Source organism: Dipodomys merriami, unplaced genomic scaffold (assembly GCF_024711535.1).
Source record: "Dipodomys merriami isolate MVZ:Mamm:240054 unplaced genomic scaffold, mDipMer1.0.p SCAF_20, whole genome shotgun sequence".
NCBI lineage: Eukaryota > Metazoa > Chordata > Mammalia > Rodentia > Heteromyidae > Dipodomys > Dipodomys merriami.
Genome location: NW_027203382.1, coordinates 22866267 through 22881165, shown reverse-complemented (window position 1 = coordinate 22881165; position 14899 = coordinate 22866267). Strand labels below are relative to the sequence as shown.

The 14899-nt window shown below is 36.2% G+C and overlaps 1 protein-coding gene across 1 annotated transcript in view; it reads left to right on the top strand.

The window, feature by feature from the left end:
- Positions 1–14899, top strand: part of Scamp1 (secretory carrier membrane protein 1) — an 86288-nt gene that overhangs the window by 53628 nt on the left and 17761 nt on the right. The window contains exons 6-7 of the mRNA XM_070031214.1: positions 1974–2133; positions 12770–12871. Coding sequence (XP_069887315.1) covers positions 1974–2133; positions 12770–12871 — 262 coding nt within the window. The remainder of the gene's footprint in view (positions 1–1973; positions 2134–12769; positions 12872–14899) is intronic.

Genomic DNA, 14899 nt, shown 5'->3' with positions numbered 1-14899 from the left:
CCTAGACATTATGACCTTTATTGAAGTATAAGTAAATGATTTATTGATCATGGTTCTTAGTTACTTTGGAAACATCTAGAAACAGTTTTGTTTTTTTGCCAGATTACATAAAATTAAATGAATACTTTTATCTATACTTGGGAGAATTTTAAGGACTTTAGAACATATGTGAATGAATTTTTTGAATGAATTAAAAGAAAAACCTTTCAAGTTTTTCCTGTGAAGTTTGAAACTGAAGTTAGAATGCTCTTAACATTTAATTTTTTATATAGCTGCCTGTCCTTTAATAATGCAGAACAATAATTTTACACTTTGAATTGTTTTTAAGCCTTTACCACAGCTGTCTTTAAATTTTTTAAAAAAGTGTTTTTAATATGTTAGTAAGCCAGCTTTCATGAGAATTAAAATTCCAATAAGTGCCGGGCACTGGTGGTTCATGACAGTATACTAACTCAGGAGACTGAGACCTGATTGATCACAGTTTAAAGCTAGCCAAGGCAGAAAAGTCTTTGAGACTAGCAAATGCCTGACTGGACTGGTAGGTTAAGTAGTAGAGTATCAGCCATGAGCAAGGAAGCTGAGTGAGAGCTTGAGGTCCTGAGTTCAAGCCCTGAGACTGCCACATACACATAAAAAATTGAGGTAGGAATAATTAAAAGTTAAAAAAAGGGAAATGAATTTTAAAGCTGGAAGAGCTCAGATATTTCTGTAGCTAAGAAACAAGCTGACAGCGGTGAAGTAATTGTCCTGTAGTGTAACTATACCAAGATGTCTTCGCTCATCCTATGAAGTGTTTCACTCGAGGGTTTGTTCATCTATAGTTAGATGAGAGCAGATTTAGAGCATCCTAGAATATGTGACTTTATCCTGTTCTACTAATTACTGATTTTGATTTATTAAGATACTCAAATTTTCATTTTAATGTATGTTATGTTGTTTATTTAGCTTGAATAAACTTTTTATTTGTTAATTTTAATTAGTTATAGTTTAATTTGCATTTTATATCATTTATAGTATTTTGGTTTACAGGAAAATTTATTTTCCTAAAATAAATTCTGTTTATGAATATTTCAAAAGTTTTTTAAAATTATTAACTGTAGTAGGTAAGTATTGTTCTTTAGGATCATAGTGTTCTTAGATGCTATTTAGGTTTTTGATCTGTTAAATTTTGAAGAGTTTGCCAAGGTTTATTTGTCTTACCTAGAGGAAAGGCTTGCTCACCTGTGGAAATGCATCATTGTATGTGTGTATGTGTGCGTGCTATTAATAATATCAACCAAACAGTTTTTCAGGACTTTAGAAGAATTGGAAATTGCTCACACTTGTAATTCTGGATTCTCAGGAGGCTGAGATCTGAGGATTGCAATTCAATGCCTGCTCAGAAAGGAAAGTCCATGAGACTCTTTATCGTTAATTAACTACTAAAAAGCTGTAGTGGACATAGGTTCAAATGGTAGAACACTAGCTGTGAGCAAGAAAACTTAGGGACAGCTCCCAGGCTCTTAGTTCAAGCCCCCAGACTGCCCTCCACACTAATAATTGGAAATGTATGAAAATGAAGTAATCCTTATAGAATATGCTAATCTATTTGTATTTTTAGCCCAGTTTTTGTTCTGTAGTTTAATTTTCTAAAAATATTATTCTGAGTAGGATCTTTTCCTAAATCTCTATTCTTAGCAGGCACAACTTTAATACTTGGGTGTTGGTTTGAGTCATGTGACAGGTTCCTTTCTCAGGGAAGAAGACCTAAAATAGTGCTTTTTTTGGTTTAATTATGTAGGAAAGGGCCAACTAGATTTATCACCAAGAATGTATGTATTGGATATTAGGACTCACTTTACTATGTATTTTGTTTTCAAATCAAATGTGTAAGAAACAGCAGTGCTTTGAAAAATACCAAATGGAAATGTTCATTGATAACTTTTATTGAATGAATGAATGGAATGTCAACATTTCTGTTTTGTTTCCTGCAGTTCATGCTGTAACATTGTTTCTCAATATCTTCGGATGTCTGGCTTGGTTTTGCGTTGACTCTGCAAGAGCAGTTGACTTTGGACTGAGTATCCTGTGGTTCTTGCTTTTTACTCCTTGTTCCTTTGTCTGTTGGTACAGACCACTTTATGGAGCTTTCAGGTAAAGTGTGTACTTTAAAAGGTGCTCTTTAAAACCAGTAAACTTTAGTATAACTTAAAAGGAAAATGGAAAAGTTTTTATGAAAAATTTCATTAATGCACAACATACCCCTTGTAAAGTTGAATATAGCATACCTGTGTATTCATTGGATCATAAAATCTCATTCTTTCAATTGAAAAAAGAAAAATGTGAAAATCAAAGAAGGAAAGATAAAAAATCTATAGCTCTTGTTTGTAGAAGATATTCATGCCTCCCCTCTCTAGAATCATAAAATTTAAATAGATGATTTTGCAGTCATATTTTGTGTGTGTACGTGCGTGCGTGCGTGTGTGTGCTTGTTTGCGCATGTGCGCTGGTTCGCACATGCGCGCTGGTTCTGGGACTTGAATTCAGTGCCAGGATGCTGTCCTTGAGTTTTTTTGTTCCAGGCTAGTATTGTACTGTTTGAGTCATGGCTCCCCTTCTGGCTTTTTTGGTGATTAATTAGAGATAAGAGTCTCCTCGACTTTTCTTCCTCTGCCTGGCTTCAAATTGTAATTCTCAGATCTCAAGCTCCTAAGTAGCTAAGATTACAGGCACAAGCCATTAGCACCTGGCTATAATCATAATTTTTTTTTTTTTGGGGTCCGGTCATGGGGCCTGAACTCTGGGCCTGGGCACTGTCCCTCAGCTCTTCAGCTCAAGGCTAGCGCTCTACCACTTGAGCCACAGCGCCACTTCCGGCTTTTTTCTTTTTGCTTATGTGGTGCTGAGGAATCAAACCCAGGGTCTCATGCACGCAAGGCAAGCGCTCTACCACTGAGCCACCTTCCCAGCCCTATAATCATAATTTTTAAATCAAGGAAAAATATATATTCAATACTTTCAGTTATCAACTTGATAACTGTTTTCTGTGCAAATTCATTTTTAGTTTTTTCAAACAAAAGAACCATTTCCAAAAAACTAGGTTATAAGATGAAATATAATATTTTGCATAGTGTTTATTAATCACCAGTTAAGATTACTATTTACCTTTTACATGTTTGTGGTATATTTATAGATATTAGGAGATTGTGATTCATTAACTTACTGTTTCAGAATACTCAGTTAAGCAAGTTCCTTCATTTTTCATAGTTTTTGAGACGTTTTGTCTAATGTACATTGTTGGGTCTTGACCACCTAACCATTATTTTTTTTGGGGGGGGGGATCCGGTCGTGGGGCCTGAACTCTGGGTCTGGGTGCTGTCCCTCAGCTCATTAGCTCAAGGTCAGCGCTCTACCACTTGAGCCACAGTGCCACTTCCGGCTTTTTTCTTTTTTTGGGGGGGGGGTCCGGTCTTGGGGCCTGAACTCTGGGTCTGGGCGCTGTCCCTCAGCTCTTCAGCTCAAGGCTAGCGCTCTACCACTTGAGCCACAGCGCCACTTCCTATCTCAAAACAAAAGCTGGGTACCCATGGCTCATGCCTGTAATCCTAGCTACTTAGGAGGCTGAGGATTGAGGTTCAAAGCCAGCCTGGGCAGGAAAGTCCATGAGACTCTTATCTTCAATGAACCACCAGAAAAATGGAAATGGCGCTGTGGCTCAAGAGGTAGAACACTAGCCTTGAGCTGAAGAGCACAGGGCCAGCACTTAGGCCCAGAGTTCAAGCCCCATATTCGACACACACACACACACAAAAACCCCAAAAAGTCACAAATAAAAGAACCCTAAAACAAAGCAAATTTTTAAAAAAGAAACACTAGGAAATATTGGTAGAGATGATTGCTCTTTATAGGCAGAATTAAAATTTTGAAAATGGCCATATTGCCAAAACCAAAGTCCCAATGTCATTTTTCACAGAAATAGAAAATTCAACCCAAGAATTCATATTCATTATTCAAGTATAAAAGACCTTGAATAGCAGCAAAAATCCTGAGTAAAACACAGTACCAGACTTCAGATTATACTACACAGTCATAGTAACAGCAGCATGTTACTGGCACAAAAACAGACATGAAAGCCAATGGAACAGAATAGAAGACTCAGGAATAAGCGCACACAATTATAGCCCTCTGATCTGTGACAAATTGGAGAAAAGTCCCTTCAAGAGGTAGTGGAATGAGATGAGTAGAAAAGATCTAGGTCATGTCTTGCAGTAGGAAAAGAGAAGGAGAAATAAATATATTCACACAATGCTAAATAAAACAAACCACAAATAAATGTTTGGGTAATCTAGTTACACAGGTAAGGATGGAAGGATGAGGGGTGAGCTGCACTGGCGGCTCATTTTACACATTCCTGTGGGTTCCTGTTAGAGCATCTCCCTTTCCTGGTCTACTTCTGTGACCCATCCTCTATGGCCTGTATGCTTCAGGCTGGCAGGTTTTATGGACTTCTTTTCCCCAGCTAGGATTAGTAGACTGTCAACAGGACTGTTTATTTTACCTTGTAATAGTCTCCAGCTCCCTTCACACTACTGAGGAGCTGAGGAAGAGCTCAGATCTCCTTGATGTTTTTTTTTTTTCTTCTGGGTTTATTTCCCTGTAGTTTTCTGTCTCCAAGTCATTTCCTCGTAGTTCCCAGTTCTCTTTTTCTGTCTTCAGAATCTAGCCTTTTCTTTGTCAACAAATTCTTCCCACTGATGGCATAAAAATGGCAGATGGTTCTACTTTTTCTGTTTTTTTGTTTTTGTTTTTGTTTTGTTTTTTTGTCAGTGGGGCTTGAACTCGGCCTGGGCACAGTCTCTCAGCTCTTCAGTTCAAGGCTAGTGCTCTACCACTTGAGCCACAGCACCACTTCCGGCTTTTTCTGTTTATGCAGTGCTGAGGAATCGAACCCAGGGCTTCATGCATGCAAGGCAAGCACTCTACCACAGAGCCACCTTCCCAGCCCACAGATGCTTCTATACTTGCTCTACCTTCTGCTTATTTGTTGAGATCTAGTCTTATTAGCTTTTGCCCAATTTCTACCTCCTGAGTAGCTGGGATTACAGACATAAGTCTCCATGCCAACTTTATTAATATTTTTAACATTCAGCCTCTATTTTCTTATTTCTGTCATGTTTTCAGTATGTTACCATAATTATACTGGTAGATAGAATTAGGAATATTTTTGTGAGACTTCTCCTTACAAATTATTTTAACCAGGTAAATATCAGAAAGATTATGGTTTGTCCATACCCCCAAAAAAAGTTAGACTTCATCTCAAAAATCAATATGGTTATTGAGGATCACACCTGTAATCTCTGTATTGTGGGAGGTGTAGGTAGGAGGATCATGGTCTGAGGCTGGCCATGGGTAAAAGTGGGATTCTTATCTGAAAAATAAACTAATACAACAGAAAGGGCTAGAGCGTATCTCAAAGTGGTAGGGTGCTTGCTAAAACACTCTGAATTCTAACCCCAGCACTGCCAGAAGAAAATAAAATGGCTTGAGTCTAGAGACTTTGGATTTTAAACCTTCTATAATTCTTGTAGCCAAAGTAAACTACTAAAAGACAGCTTTGCCTTTTGTAAGGTGAAGTCACTTGTTACATTTCCTCCCCTTTGATAGTTGAAATTAAACTGCTTTCATTTTTACATTTTACTTCTGATGTTATAAATCCCTAGACTACATTCTTAGTTACAAATGAACCTTTTAGAGTATTATAGATATATTACCTGAGTTTCATTGTGCAGAAAAGAACTGAATGTAATGCTTTATGGGAGAAGTTGAATGAAAGTACTTTCTATCATCAGTGTACTTTACCAGTGTGTAATTGTGGCCTTTCATTTTTCTGATACACTCACAGGACTTTATCTGTTCTAAGGTAATCCCACTACATGAAACTGAATGGGATTGATAAAGAAGTTTGGGAGTATGTGCTTTAGAAAAATCCAAGTTTATTATGTAACAGAATTAAACATGGTATTGTCCTTTTCTCATTTAGTATTTCTGAAGGATTGTAACTTTTTTCTTAATTTGCAATTTCCACAGATCACTAAACATTATGTAGATACTGCAACACAATATGTATTTTTAATGTAGAGAGCATTGTTATGGAAAAGCAACAATAAGAAAGCTATGTGGTTCTTCTCATTGAGCAAAGTAAAAACCTCATAATCTTCATTTATTGTATAAACCAGGGCTAAGATTTACAGAATCGTAAGAGGATATTTTACTTTTTTAATCTTTAATGTAATTGCTCAAAGGGGCATCATTGTGATATTTACACATATGCATATCAATTTTATGTTGATTTGCTTGATCTTTGATAAAGCATTCTACTTCCATATATTTTATTTCTTTTTTTGCTTTTGTACAGGGATTCTGGCAATGGACTTCCTAGTTTGGCTGAAAACTTTGTCATTTCATGCTCATTTCTGACATTGCTTTTAGTGCTATAAACTATGTTGTCTATTTCTTGTAGCAAAAGATTCTTTTTTTTAAGTTTAAATTTTTTTATTAGGTTACAGTTATATAAGTAAGGTTGTGAGTACATTTCTTGTCAAACTTATTTACACCCCCCCCCCAAGATTATTGAAGATGCTATTCCATTCCATTCCATTATTTATCAGCTTTCAACATTTTAATTGAGAGCTGGGAAGGTGGCTCAGTGGTACAGCACTTGCCTTGCATGCATGAGGCCCTGGGTTCAATTCCTCAGCACCGCATAAGCAAAAAGAAAAAAGCCGGAAGTGGCACTGTGGCTCAAGTGGTAGAGCGGCTATCCTTGAGCTGAAGAGCTGAGGGACAGCACCCAGGCCCAGAGTTCAAGCCCCATGACCGGACCAAAAAACAAAAAAAAAACCCAAAACATTTTAATTGAGAAATGAGCTATAAACCTTAATGATGATTTTTCAAGGAAATGCCTTTTATCATTAGAATCCCAATATTGTTTTCATTTACATTTCTTTTATGGTCAGTGAATTTGAACCTTCTTCATGTATTTATTGACCATTTTTCTTCTGAAAAACCTCCTAGGTCCATTTAATAATTGGATTATCAACTTTGGGGATTTTAAGCTCCCTTTTGTTGGGAGCTTAGAAACCATTTTTAAAAATTAAAAAAAAATCTACTAGGCTCCTTGTTTTATACCTATAATCCTAGTTACACAAGAGGCTGAGATCTGAGGATGTGATGATTATGTTTTGAAATTAGCTGAGAAAACTATGAGAGTCTTATCTCCAGTTAACCACTAGAAAGCTAGAACCGGAAGCATGTCTAGAATGGTAGAACACCACTTGAGCAAAAAAACATAACAAAAGAAGTGAGAGCTTGAGGCCTGAATTCAAGCCCTAGGATTGGAATGTGCACATGTGTGCACCCCTTCCTCACCACCCCCCCCAGCCCCACCTGTTTTTGTTTGGTGTTGGTTTTGGAGCTTGAACTCAGGCCTGGATGCTGTTTTTGAGCTTCTTTTATCCAAGCTAGCACTTGAGCTACAGCTCTGCTTCCAGCTTTTTTTTTGGTAATTTAGTGGAAATAAGAGTCTCACGGGCTTTTCTGTCCCAGCTGGCTTTGAACTGTGATCCTCAGATCTCAGGCTCCCCAGTAACTAGGGTTACAGGTGTGAGCCTGGTGCCCTGCTTGCCTATCCCCACTCCTCCCACAGTGGGTTTTCCTAGTCTGTTCCCTTGGTCTTCAGGTTTATTTTTGTGCCAGTATCATCCTGGTTTTGTTACTGAGAATCTATAGTATATTTTAAGGTCTGTAAATAGTTTAGATACTGCCAGCATGACTTTTTTTTTTTTTTTGGCTTTTGGGACCTTTTGTGCTTTCATATGAATTTTTGGATTGATTTCTTTATCTCTGTGAGGAGTGACATGGGGATTTTGATGAGTATTGCATTGAATTTGAAGATTGCCTTTGGTAGTATAACCACTGTTCACAGCATTTTGCCAGCCTATGAACATGGGAGGCCTTTCTACCTTCTGTTGTTCTCTTCATGGTTTTATAGTTTTAAATGGAGAAGTCCTTCACTTCGTGATTAGGTTTATTTCTAATTATTTTATTGTTTTAAGGCTAATATGAACAGAATTTTTCTCTTAATTTCTCTCTCATCTAGTTCATTGTATATATACAGGAAAGCTACTGATTTTGGCATTACTTCATATCCTGCTACATTGGCAGAGACGTTTATAAGCTCTGGACGCTTGAGGGTGGTCTGTAGAGTCCTGTAGATTATAGGATCATGCCATCTGAAGACAGTAGTCTTTTGTCTGTAAAGTGTTGCAAGCTAGGGACACAATGAGGGTTTGAAAAGGATCTCCTTCATTGTCAAAAGCCATAAAAAAATAGAGACAGAGATTTTTTTCCACGACTTTGAAACACACCTGAAGTAGGTATGGAGAAGCGAGGTTACAGTAGGGTTGAGAAGCCCATGAGAAGAGAAATCAATGGTACACCACTCTTTCAAGGTTTTTGTTACTGATGGAACAAAGGGAGATAGAGTCTTAGGGGGAGCAAGCCAGTGGCAGTGATGAAGACTCTTCAGAGCAGAGAATAGTAGAAGTTAAAGTGGCTACTCCATGAGAAACATAGGAAATAAGTTAAAGGTTTCTATGCAAGTATTAGCTTTGAAAAGACAGACACTAACTCTTCACAGAGTAGTAGGAGCAGGGTTTCTAGACATATCTGTGAGCTAGAAACTGCATCTGAATGGGTAGTTAGGGAATGTATTACTCTGGCTGGTGTTTTCCTCTTGATAAACAGAGTTTTATGCTGATGTTGAATAACCAAAATGTTAAAAGCCTTGAAATAATCACTGTATTGAACTGAATTGGGCTGATTTCAGAAAGTTGAAAATTTAGTCAGTCTTAACAAGTGAGGGGAACTTTTAGAAATTTAAGTGGGTTTTTTTGTTTGTTTGTTTTTTGGTGTTTGGTTTTTTGAGACAGGCTGGGCTTGAACTTGCTATCTTCCTGCCTCAGGCTCTTGAGTTTTGAAATTACAGGTGTGGACAGCACACCTACATACAAAAATTGGTTTTAATAATAATTCACCATATTATAAAGAGTTAAAAAAACTCAAACTATAAAATCTTCTTAATAGATGAAGCTAAAACATTGACAGAATCTAATGTAGTAAGTTTATATTAAAAACACTGAATAGTGGGATGCCCGTGGCTCACACCTATAATCCTAGATACCAAGGAGGCTATGAGCTGAGGATCATGTTTTGAAGCTAGCTGGGGCTAGCCTGTGAGATTTTTATCTCCAATTAAGTACCAAAAAAGCTGGAAGCAGAGCTATGATTCAAGTGGTACAGCACTAGCCTTGTGCAAAAAACCTAAGGGACAGTGCCCAGCCCCAGGACCAGCACACATACATGGGAAAAAAACAAACTATGGAATAAATATTTGGAATAGAAGTCACCTACTATTTTAAATAAAAGGCATCTGATAAAGAGCATCTAAAACATGGTGTAACTTTTCAGAACAACTAATAAACCATTTAACAAAATGGATACCAGGAAGTAGAAACATGTTCTGGGTGGGGGGGGGCGGGGAGGGCACACAGGTAGAGGGCAGATGGGTGAGCAAATGCAATTATCTAAAAATACAGTCAATTATAGACATATATTCAATGTACATTATATAAAAATTGAATTATATAACTTGAGGGTAGGGATGGTAAGGGAAAAATATGGGAGAATGATGGAGCAACATTGATCAGGATGCATTGTACTCATAATCTACTTAATTGAAGCTCCTTTGTACAACTACTTAATAAAAAATTAAAATAAAAAAGACTGGAATCCCTAGATAAATCATATACTGTGGTTAAAGATGGAGAACACATTCTTTCCATTTGTGTTCAAGGATTTTTTGGATGTTCTGGTCAGTAAAATCAAACAAGAAAAAGAAATAAAAGGCATCCAGGTTAAAAGGAAGAAATAAAACTGTCCTCATTCAAAGATCCATGATCATTTATGCAGAAAATATAAATGGAAAGTTAACACTTTTTTCATATATTAGAAGAGGCATTGTTATGACATGTATTCTCTTTAAAAGACTTAGTAGATTTGTAGTGTAATCTCAAAATCCCAGCAAGTTGTTTTGTAGAAGTATGAACAGGTGATTCTAAGGGCATATGGAAATATACTAGGTTTAGAATGTAAATGTAGACAAAATGAACAGCAGGACAAAATAGTTAGAAATAAAAATAAAGCTGCTTATATATGGAGTGCTGGTTGTTGAGGTTATAAAAGCAACTAAATGCAGGTAACTATTTTTTAAGAAAAGATGCTGGAACAATTAGATATCCATATTTCAAAAAGAATCTGTCTTTTTTAAACCAGCTTAAAAGGCATAGGTAATTATAAAATTCAAAAATAGAAAACTTCTAGAAGGAAACAGAAAAATCTGTTTCCTTTGTTTTAGCAAATACTTTTTATGGAAAACAATAAAATTAAGATTTGTAAGAGACCAAACTAGAATTCATAAAATGAAAGCTTAAAATCACTCCTAATGTACTCTAAAATTATATTTTCATACATATGCACATATTGCAAAAATAAGCCACAAACTGGGGTAAAATCTTTGGCATGCATATATCTCATAAAGGTGTGTGTGTACATATATACTTAAACCTTAAAACTCAAAAATAAGGGAAACTTTTCAGAAATTGATTTTAATAAACAGTTCACCAATAAGATCTGTAGATCACATGAAAAGATGCTTACAGTGTTACTAAACAGGAAAATGCAAGTTAAAATTAAAAAAAAGGATACTACTATACAGTTAGCTTTCACATTGCTATGGCAAAAATACTTGACAGAACAATTAAATTAGAGGAGGAAAGACTTATTTTGATCGCAGTTTCTGAGGTTTCAGTCCATCATCATAGGAAGGAGTTTACAGCAGGTCGAGTCATGTTGAACAGGGAGCAGGGAGGAGTCTGGGTATGATAAAGACCGCTTCCCTTCACAGTTCCACTATCTTGACATAGTCTATTTGAAATTTTTATCTATCAGATCTAAGGATCACAGTTGGAAGCTAGCTGGGGCAGGAATGCCTGTGAGATTTTTTTTTTCCATTTCAAAGTATAATTTTTAATGGGAACTTCTTTTTTTATTTTTATTTTTTATTGTGAACATACTGTACAGAGGGGTTACAATTACATGGGCAAGATAATGAGTACATTTCTTTTTTTTTTTTTATTTGTGAACATACTGTACAGAGGGGTTACAATTACATGGGCAGGATAATGCGTACATTTCTTACCAAGCATTGCAGCCTCCTCCTTTTGTTTACCCTTCACATCCCTTCCCAGCCTTCCCCCTCCCCCCCATGCCTGTGAGATTTTTATCTCCAATTAACTAACAGAAAAGCTGGAAGTGGAGCTTCAAAGGGGTTCACAAAGTTTAAGCACTCATGATCCATTCCTCTCTGGAAATGCTCTCACAGGTAGAGGTTTGCCTTGTGAATCTCCTACCTGTTCCTCAGGCTAGTCCACAGACAAGATTGACAATCCTTAGCTGACAAGATTTACCATCACAATTATTCAGCTATTCTAATATTTAAACAGTTGTTTGTTAGAAATGGATTCTAATAGTAGGCTAGAATTAAAAAGAGTGACCATACCAAGATTCACTAAAATACCAAGTATTAATATAAAATGGAGGCACTGAAATACTCACACTGCCAGTGGGAATATAAAATGAAGCAACTTAATAAAATAGTTTGTCAGTTTCTTAAAATGATTAAGATCTGTCATGTGTTCTAGTCATCCCCCTTGGAGATATTAAGAGAGAAGGAAATAAATGTTCGTATGAAATATATATAAAAACTCATGTGTACAAGCTCATAGCATCTTTATAGTGCTAAAAATTGGGAAACAATCATTAAAAAGTGAATGAATATGCCCATGTAATTGTAACCCCTCTGTACAGTATTTTCACAATAAAAAAATAAAATAATAAATATTTTAAATTCTGGGGGAAAAAGTGAATGAATAGCTACTCAGGAGGCTGAGGTATGACGATCATGGTTTGAAGCCAGCCTGAGAAGGAAGTCTGTGAGACTCTCCAGTTTTCCAATTAATAGAATAACACACTATAATGAGAAGGAATGATTTTTTTTTGTAAATGCCACTATATGGTTGACTCTTAGAATAAATGTATTGAGTGGAGGAAGTCAGACCTTCCTTCCTCATCAGAAAATATTCCATTAGTATAAACTATTAAGAGGCCAACCTTAATGACAGAAAGCTGTGAGTGGAGTAGGGAAGAGAAGAAGTAAGAGTCTGAAGGAAATGTTTGAAGTTATTCATAGTATTCCTTGGGTAAAGATCCAGGTTTGTACTTAACTAGTTGTAGTTTTTTGTCAATACTGTGTTTGGCAATGTTTATGGTTTATTGTATGACAATTATAATTATAGAATATTATTTATACAAAGACAAGCTCTTTTGTCAAGGTGGATTATGATGTATTTGGAAATTGAAAGGACAATGTACAATTGAAGAATATTGAGTATTTACATTAGAGGTCACAAATACTTCTGTTTTAATTTTCAGCCTCAGATAGTTGCAATTTTTTTAAGGTTTAAATGTTAGTCTACATGTGAATGTAAAAGAATGAGAAAATTGACCTTTTCCTTTTTTTCTTTGGTCCTGTTTTTTTTTCTCTCCCTCTCCTTCTCCCTTTCCCTCTTCCCCTTGCCCTCCCTTCTTTCCTCCTCCCCCCCCCTTCCCAAAGGAGTGACAGTTCATTCAGATTCTTTGTATTCTTCTTCGTCTATATCTGTCAGTTTGCTGTACATGTGCTTCAGGCTGCAGGATTTCATAATTGGGGCAATTGGTAAGTTAACACTATTAACTTAATATTTGTATAAATTGTTGTCTTAATGTAGTCAACTCATATTTTTAAAACACAGTATTAGCTGGGTGCCATTGGCTTATTCTATTATCCTAGCTATTTAGTAGACTGAGATCTGATGACTGTAGTTCAAAGCCAGTCTGGGAAACTACAGATCCAGTTAACAAACCAAATGTTGGACTGGAGATATGGCTCAAGTGGCAGAGTGCAAGCTATACACAGAAAGTCGAGCTGATAGTACAAGACCCCTACATACACACACCAGCCAAAGCAAAAAATGATTAAAAATACAATTTTCAAATGTCCTAAGATTTATATGTGTGTGTGTGTATGTGTGTATGTGTGTGTATATGTCTACATATAAATGTGTATGCATACATATGTATATGTATTCTTTTTAAAGATTACATTCTCATTTTTTTTTGTTGTTGTTGGTTGTGAGCCTGAACTCTGGGCCTGGGCACTGTCCCTCAGCAATTCAGCTCAAGGCTAGTGCTTACCACTTGAGCCACAGCACCACTTCCAGCCTTTTCTGCTGATATGGTGCTGAGGAATTGAACCCAGGGCCTCATGCGTGCAAGGCAAGTGCTCTACCACTGAGCCATCTTCCCAGCCCCTACATTCTCATTTTTAAAGAAGTACATTATACCTAGTTTAAATAATACACATTTTTATTAAAATACACTTTAAAAGAAGATGCATAGGAGGCTACAGAGTAATTGGAGAGATGGGAGTCCCAGTGATTGTGGGAGAGAAAACACTGGAGGATCTGAAGGGAATGGTATATACTATATGTTAAATACTATTTTAGTATACACACATTTTCATACACACAACATACTTGTCTTTGAGAAGTGGAATGACTACACACACATCTATACATCTTTAAATAAAGGGAATTACTCTCACCACATGGGACACTAACACACTGGGGTCCTTCAGAAACACCATGGCTGATTTACGATTCTTGTTGTATAATGGAGCAAACACTCCTATAGAGAAATGGGGAGTGGCGTTGTACACATCTCTACAACTGTCTGGTCCAGTCCATCCATTCTTTTTTTAAATGAGCTACAGACCAGTCTTTGTATGCTACAACTTTTTGCAATGTGTCCGTGTACTGAAGTTGAATGAGCATGTAACTAGAGAATCTGAGGACTTTCAATTTCATGTGCTGTCTCCAAATTGTAGTAGTGATTGGCTATCTGGCAGCTCTTAGTAGTTTTATATAATGAGCATATATATTCACAGAGAATTTATATAGGTAATTAAAACTATTTCTTGGAAAAAGTAGTTTTTATTATTTAAGTCATTTTTGGTATTTGATGGCAAGTATTGCTTTAAATATTCAAAACATAAACTGCTTTAATAGCACACTTTTTTAAATCCTTGAGAAAATCATTTCTGTCTTTTTTAAATATATATTTTTATTGTAAAGATACTGTACTGAGGGGTTACAGTTACATGAGCAAGGTAATAAGCCCATTTCCTATCGACCATTGTTGATTTCTGTTTTTTAAAACAGATGAGGAAAATGTCAAAATTGAACTTAAGAGCATGGAAGCTAAATCACATACAGCTATTAGAGGGAATATAAAACATTATGGCATTCTAGAAAACAATCTGTCAGTTCCTTAAAAAAAGCAAAACACTAACCAGGAGTGCTAAACTACTCAGGAGGCTGAGGTGTGATGATCATGGTTTGAAGCCAGCCTGAGCAGGAAAGTCTGTGAGACTCTCCAGTTTCCAATTAATAGAATAGAATAACACACTGTAATGAGAAGGAATGAATTTTCTAGCTCAGAAGAGTCTTAGCGAGGGCACATATAGGATGATCTCTTTTGAAATAGACATTGTATAATTAAGATATTTTAATTGATTGAAGTTTATCTTGAGGTAATTATAGATTTACATATAGTTGTAAGAATTACAGGCATTGAGATCCCAGCTTCCTTCAGTGCTATAAAATAGGAAAACTAGGACTTTGATAGTAGTCATGATAAGGGAACA